At 35.0% G+C, this 8,059-nt stretch overlaps 2 protein-coding genes across 14 annotated transcripts in view; both read left to right on the forward strand.

Annotated features, from left to right (window-relative positions):
* LOC112453921 overlaps positions 1–8,059 on the forward strand; it is a 133,779-nt gene that overhangs the window by 48,224 nt on the left and 77,496 nt on the right. The window lies entirely within an intron of this gene.
* LOC112453919 lies at positions 5,126–7,661 on the forward strand. The gene is made up of 2 exons (XM_025014951.1): positions 5,126–5,344; positions 6,462–7,661. Exons 1-2 carry the CDS (start codon positions 5,126–5,128, stop codon positions 7,659–7,661), a joined length of 1,419 nt encoding a protein of 472 aa, XP_024870719.1.

The following is an 8,059-nucleotide window of genomic DNA, read 5'->3' on the forward strand; positions in this document are numbered from 1 at the left end:
TATACATATATATATATATATATATATATATATATATATGTATAATATATTTTATTGTTACAAAAATTTGTAGGAATAAAATACCTTTTTACACACATCACACATCCACTTTTAACTATCGCCATATCGCACATAACATACGAAAAATACAACAACCATTATGAAAACTTGTGAAGCAATCACACTAACAACTTTGCATGTAGAAACGTCGTTAGCGGTTGCTCGAAATTTCTGAAAATTAGGTTTTACTGTCGCAGTTAGCATCGACGGTCGCTACGGGAAGTTGTGTCATTACTAGGATTAATTGTAAAATACACGTTGAACCATTACGTTCTTCATTCGGTGGCGGTACCGCGAAATTACTGCGCGCTGGATATTACGCCGCGATATTTCGCGGTATAACAACGCCGCTATTCTTGGTATAACAACACTTTTGCCGTAAGTTTGTTTGTAGCGGCTCGCCTATAAATACATTTCGCAAAATAATGATTTCCGACGGTTAATAAATTCGACTTTCTTGATGAAGAATTGGAGAAGTTATATTTCTCAATTATCTTTATCTATAGCACAATGCGCTTGATGGCTAAAAATATATGATACTGAGAGAAAGGCATTTTTAATATTTGACGAAATCTGTTTTACACTCAATTCTGAAATTTCTTTTTTGTAGTGCGAAAATAATTGAGAACATAATATTTTACACAAACACCTTGCAACGATTTAAAACAATAAACAAAATTTTTGTATATTAATTTTTCTATTTAATGAACTTAATGAATTTTTATTGTCAGAGATATTACACGCTATAGCGTGGCAGAATTTGCATTAAATTCGGTAAATTATGATTGTAATATGGAAACGTGTTTACCACATTAACCGCTGCATCATCGCAATTTACTGCGCGGTAGACGTAATATATAATTTGACTTAAACCGCATAAGGCTATCTACATTAATAATTGCTTCAATAATTAAAAACACAATTTACGTTTGGTGGTAATTTATTTAACTTATATATAACAAATAAATAAAAGTGTAATAACTTGTGATAGATAAATAAAAGCAGGTCTAATAAAAAAATTATTTATTAACGATAATTAACGTTAATACTAATTACTAAATGGCTTTTATATATTAGAAATACAAATTTTATAATTCTGATATAAAATATTTTAATAATTATAGATTCTTTTGACGAGTTTGAAGGCAAATTGTTTTTAGAAAGATTTGTACAAGTATGCCCATTATTTGTTGCAATTTATTAATAATAACTATCTTGAAATCATTAAATTTTTAATTAAAATTTTCAAAAAAGAGTCTACATGATAAACTCAAGTGTTTCTTTTTCAAAAATATATATCAGAGCAGTGACAGAAGGAAGTATTATTTACTTGAGATATCTCGTGTAATTAGTGAAAAGCTTAATTCGTGAAATGTTTTTAGTCTTAACTGTTTGTAACTTAAAAGTTGTTAATTATTCGATTTTTTACAACTGATTAAAAAGCAATTTGTTTGAAAGGTAAATGTCTAGATTAAGGGCGACCTCACCGATTTCAATGGCCTTGATATATGTTGTCAAGGTCATGACCCCGAGTGACCTTCAGAAGGTTTTAGCCGTCGCTCGTTATTCGTTAAAAAATTATTAACAAAAAAAGTTTGGAAAATATAGCAGTTATTTTGAGTATTGGAAGGCATAAATAACGGTAATTATGCAGTAATAGGGATCACTCTCCGATGACCTTGACCTTGACATATGTTGTCAAGGTCACCCTCCTGAGTGGCCTTCGGAAGGTTTTAGCCGTCGCTCGTTATTCGTTAAAAAGTTATTAACAAAAAAAGTTTGGAAAATATAGCAGTTATTTTGAGTACTCATAGACATAAATAATTGATATTTATGTGGAAATAGTATATGTTTGAACAAAGGAAAATTATTTAAAGCAGTGAATTGTTGATATATTGAAAGGAAAGTTATTTAAAACTTTAAAGAAAATAAAGAGTATGTACTTTGTATGTGCTTTCTAAGTTAAAGAGAGGTTCACACTATACAGGATCAAGGGATTCGTGTTTATGTATAAGGTAGTACTCTATTTATGACATTCCAAGTTTTTATTTACATTGGTTGAAAGGTAACTACATGAGTAGGAATATTAACTGTTTAAAGCGCGTCAACTAACCTTAATCTATGTAGGTTAGTGACGCGCTTTAAAAGTATTTAAGTGTTTAAAGCGCATCAACTAACCTATGTAGGTTAGTGATGCGCTTTAAACAGTTAAATACTTTTAAAGCGCGTCACTAATCTATACGCCGAAGGCGTGTCTTAAAATTAGTGAGGAGGCTCTCCCCCGCCTATTTGTGTACTGTTTATACACATGTGTATAATACATATGTATATACATATACATACATGTGTACATACATGTGTATATACATATAATACAATATATTATTTACTATATACACGGATAATACGTATATATAGTACAATATAATACGAAAATACTTCAATTTATCAACACTTTACTGCTTTAAATGTTGTGTTTTGGTAAAGCAGCGATTTTTTCGCGAAATAAAGTATTCTCTGCTTTAACAAAAAGACTGCAATTTATCAACAATTTACTGCTTTAAATGTTGTGTTTTGGTAAAGCAGCGACTTTCTCGCGAAATAAAGTATTCTCTGCTTTAAAAAAAAAAAAACGTAATAGTCGTTTATGCTTTCCAATACTCAAAATATAGCTGCTATATTTTCCAACTTTTTTTGTTAATAACTTTTTAACGAATAACGAGCGACGGCAAAACATTTTGACGGTCACTCGGGGTCATGACCTTGACAACATATATCAAGGTCATTGAAATTGGTGAGGTCGCCTTTAATCTAGACATTTACCAAAAAAATTATTATGCAATAGGTACACTGCAAATCCAAGTGTATTATTTTTACACGCACGTTTAAAAATGACAAGAACTTCTTTTTACGTGTTTCTTTATGTGTTAAATTACGTCATTTAATAGGTTTAACGTATTAAATTAAAAGTTAATACGTTCAATAGTGTTAAATAACTTTGATTTAAAACGGCAAGAAATGTGTAAGAAGAGTTTCGGCTAAAATAATACACTTTACAGTGTACTAAACTTCATCTTATTCGTGAAAAAATAGTTTATATTAGGAATTAGGTTTTGTTGAATATTTAGTTATGCATGAAAAAATAAAACATTGTATAAAATATGCTTTAAGGAATAATATTGTAGAATAATTTTTTTGCTGACGTTTTCACAAGTCTTTTTGTATCACGCGTTGCTCCATTAGCCATCTGTGTATATCAACAAATATCAAACAGCGCCAAAGCTAAATTAGAAAAATGTCGATGACTATAGCCGTCTGAACCTGAACTATGCTAACTATAATTGGATGACAACGCAGTTTGAAAAAGAAGTTGAGCAGAATGCACATTTTTGTTGATGTTAGACTGTAGACCGACAGATCTTAATCTAACAATAAGCATTACAGCGTTATTCATATAACAGTAATAAATTGAAGCGGTAATAATTTTTTCGCGTATATATTTCAAAAAATTTATTTCAATAATTGAGGACTATAATGACAGAGCAATTTCGATGCCAGTAACGCATATCATCATGGAATATCATTATTATTATTATTATTATATCTTCAAAATTATTTAATTAGCATGCAAAATTATGAAGGAAAAATAACATAATATCGATATAATTGTCAGATTTAATTGAAATAATTTAATAAAAAACACGAGACGCTCGTCGCTCAGTTTTGTCGCGGTAACGTCGACGCATTTCGCGCGAGGTTACCATTCCGCAGAATTAAGAGTATTATTTCGGATATTATACCATGCACGTTTTATATTACATCGCTTACAGCGACGGCACGAAAATCGCTCAGTAACGCAGACGTTTATTTTTCTTTCGCCACGCTGAGCAAGCAACAGTCACTCATCTATTTATAACGGCATCGCACTAACCACCATCCGTCGAGTCTATTATCGCGTATAAATATAGAGCGCATAAAGAATGCCGATACGATGCATAAAACGCTTGAAAAGATTGTAAGAGAAAGAAAAGATTGGCAATTATCGATTTATCCCATCGGCGACATACGAGCGGAAATTATGTAATCTAGCTTTTGTGATGGTAAAATTTTCTTTTAATTATCATATCTTTATGTTGGTCTCTCTCTCTCTCTCTCTCTCTCTCTTTCTTTCTCTCAAGTCTTAAGTCAACTCTTGTATCTCCTCTACATTTTTTTACACCTAATCAATTAAATTCATTTTATGTTTCAGTCTCTAATGCTCAGTTGCCTTGCTTATATGTCGACTTTATTTCTGCCATTGCTCAGGTGGCTCGTCCATCTCATCGTCCTGAGTTTGTTTTCTCTGCTATTACACCAGACATGGTCTTTAAACTCATTTCTGCAAGACCTCTTCATTCTTACGCGTTGGGGTCTGATGGCATACCTATCTTTACATTTTGCGCATTGCATGGCCTACGATTTTATCATGTCTTACGGCTTTATTTAACCGCTCATTAGAGACTTCTTCGTTTCCATCCCAATGGAAGCGTGCTTTGATTCGCCTACTCTCAAAGATTCGTACTCCTTTGTCTCCGTCTGACACGCGACCGATTGCAAACCTGCCGGAATTGTCTAAAATTCTTGAGAGGATTGTAGCTAAACAGATAACCGATTATTTAAATGAGCATAACCTCCTGAATTCTAGACAGTCTGCATATCGATCCGGTCATAATACTCAGTCTGCTCTTTTGCGTGTTTGTGACGACATCAAAGAGGCGATTGATATTGGACATATTATGATCATGATTTTATTTGACTTTAGTAAGGCATTTGACATTGTTCCGCATCTTCGATTACTTATTAAGTTGAAAGAAATTGGTTTCTCTGATGCCGTGATTACGTGGATCTTTTGGTACTTAACTGGTCGTTCCCAGGCTGTGGTCGACGATGCGGGGAATTTTTCCGACTGGCTGTCGACGTCCCTGGGTGTACCTCAGGGTTCTGTACTTGGGCCCACTGTTATTTTCTCTTTTCATTAATGATATTAGTAAAGTTTTATCTTACTCTAATTATATGCTTTTTGCCGATGACAAGCAAATATATCTGTCCACCGGCTGATCTTCTTCATGGACTTGGGTTGATTAATAGGGACGCGCAAGCCATCTTCGAATATGCTAATGTTAATGGTCTTAAACTTAATCTCACCAAGTCCAAGGTGATTATATTTGCTAGTCGAGCTCATGTTAATAATATAGATATTACCCTTCTACCACCGATCATTGTCGACCGAACACCTCTGCTATTTGTGAGTGACGTGAGAAATTTGGGTGTTATTCTAATGTCCAACCTTTCTTGGAAAAAGCATGTCTTGCATGTCTCGCAAAGTGTTCATCATGCCCTGTATAATCTTAAGTTTAACAAGAACTCTCTCTCCACTGCGCTTAGAATCAAGCTTGTTAACACTTTAATCTTACCACATATTGATTACTGTTGTCTTGTTTACCACAACTTGAGCAACGAATTGAACACTAAATTACAGAGACTCGTTAATTGTTGTATTAGATTCATTTTTAATCTAAGGCGAGATGAGCATAGTACTCCGTTTAGGCGTCGTTTGGGATGGCTTTCGGTCGAGAATAGAAGGCTTTATTTTCTTGGCTGTCTGACTTATCGCATTCTGCATATGCATTCGCCTTCTTACCTGAAGGAACTCTTCATTCCTCTTGATCCAGCTTTGAGGAGATCAGACCGATTAGCCACATCATCACACACCTTTCACATTCCTCTCTATAGAACTACTACCTACCGTAACTCCTTCCGACTATCTTCAATTTATTTTTGGCACTCTCTTCCTGATGGCATTACATCGGCGTCTTCACTAGCTGGTTTTAAAAATCTTCTCCGCTCGTATCTGATTGCATCCGAATCTGACTAGTGCAGTTGCCTTATTCAGTTAACTTTAAGCATAGTCTAAGTTTATTGTAATATAGTATACTTTCTGTTATTATTGTTTTTAGTTCTTAAGCTTAGTATTAAGATTTATTGATCTTATTATTGTTTTTAGTTTTTAAGCTTAGTAATAGGATTTATTAATCTTAGGAGTTAGTCATTGTTTATATTGCTATACTGTAATATATCTCCTGTTATTATTGTATGTAGTCTATTAGCTTTTTGCTATGTTTGAGAGCATCTACTCTTTGTTATTGTTATAATATTGTAACTGCTTTAATACCTTTTGCCCTTTAGCGATGCTTGGGCATTTAAATATATTAATCAATCAATCAATCAATCAATCAATCAATCAATTAATCTCTCTCTCTCTCTCTCTCTCTCTCTCTCTCTCTCTCTCTCTCTCTCTCTCTCTCTCTCACAAGTGTTTTTCTACTCAGTCTGCCCTTCTGCGATTATTCCACGACATCAAGTATGGCGTTGATGTAGGCGAAGTGTTGATCCTTGTCCTATTTGATTTCAGCAAAGCTTTCGACACTGTCTCCCATCATTTGCTTCTTACCAAACTTAGGAAACTAGGCTTTTCTGATCAAGCTTTGGAACTAATTTTTTCGTACCTCACCGGTCGTCTTCAAGCGGTTGTGGATTTGGAGGGCGTCTTCTCAGAATGGCTATCTGTCACCGCTGGCGTCCCGCAGGGATCTGTCCTTGGACCGCTCCTTTTCTCTCTCTTCATCAATGATATCGGCGCGTTTCTAAGGTTCACAGAACATTTGATATTTGCCGATGATACGCAAATTTATCGCAGGTGCCTCTTAAGTCAATTAAATGCCGGGCTGCAATTTGTGGCGCATGATGTGAATGTTGTCTCTGAATTTGCGGCTGCAAATGGACTGACCCTCAATCTCAACAAATCCAAGGTATTAATATTTGGAAGCAAAGGTTATATCAAACAACTCAACCTCAATGACCTTCCTCTTATTTCCGTTGGTGGTATTTCGATTCCCTACGTTACCGAAGCGCGAAATCTGGGCGTCATTATGAGATCTGATCTATCTTGGGATAGCCATGTCTCCCATATCTCCAAAAGACTCCACTTTACGCTATACAAGCTCAAGTTTCACAAAAACTCTTTATCTCGTCAACTTCGTGTGAAACTTGTGACCGCACTCATCTGGCCTTTGCTGGATTACTGTTCTCTTGTGTACAATGATGTCACCGACGAGCTTGACACTAGATTGCAAAGGCTTATAAACTGTGCGATTCGCTTCATATTCAATTTAAGACGCGATGAACATATCACGCCTCTTCGTCACCAACTGGGATGGTTGTCCGTAAAGAACAGACGACTCTATTTCTTGGGAATCGAGATGTATAAGATATCCCGCGGCATATCTCCAGGTTACCTTTCCGACATTTTCATCAAACCCGATTCCTTGATCAGACGTTCGTCACGCCTGGTAGTGGAGCACGCATTTCAAATTCCCACCCATAGGACGGAAACATATCATAGATCTTTCCATCTCGCGGGTATCTATTTGTGGAACTCGCTTCCTTCAGAGATTGTGTCCTCATCGACTATCATTGAATTCAAACGAAAGCTCCACAACCACATCTTTTCCCTTGAGTCTGGTTCTGTGCCTGCTTCCACTCTGGGGCAATCAAGCGTTTGAACACGGGTCATATTTAATCTAGTCGCCTTAGTCAGTAATTTAGTTTTAGTTTTAAGCTACTTCATTATACATTTTGCGTTAATTTTGCCAATATTTGAGCATAATCCTTATCCAATCTAGTCGCCTCACGTAGTTAGTCACTCTAGTTGTCATTTCATTATAATTATTGCGATTTTGTTTCTTTCGTCTGCGAGATTGGTGCACACACTGTCACCATTATCATGTCATTTTCGATATTTTTGTTCACCGTTATTATGTTATTTTTTTTGATATTTTTATTGTTATTGCCATGTACACGGCGTTCTTTTGTACATTTTTTTTTTAATTGCCTAAAGTCCTGACTATGGCATAAATCTCTCTCTCTCTCTCTCTCTCTCTCTCTCTCTCTCTCTCTCTCT

Source organism: Temnothorax curvispinosus, unplaced genomic scaffold (assembly GCF_003070985.1).
Source record: "Temnothorax curvispinosus isolate PA1 unplaced genomic scaffold, ASM307098v1 QBEX01004768.1, whole genome shotgun sequence".
Classification (NCBI taxonomy): Eukaryota; Metazoa; Arthropoda; class Insecta; order Hymenoptera; family Formicidae; genus Temnothorax; species Temnothorax curvispinosus.

Bases quoted from the DNA above. Each gene is read 5' to 3' on its own strand.
- LOC112453919 (XM_025014951.1), top strand. From the start codon at position 5,126: ATGACAAGCAAATATATCTGTCCACCGGCTGATCTTCTTCATGGACTT. The intron at 5,345-6,461 runs GTGAGTGACGTG...CACGACATCAAG, and splicing joins ACCGAACACCTCTGCTATTT to TATGGCGTTGATGTAGGCGA.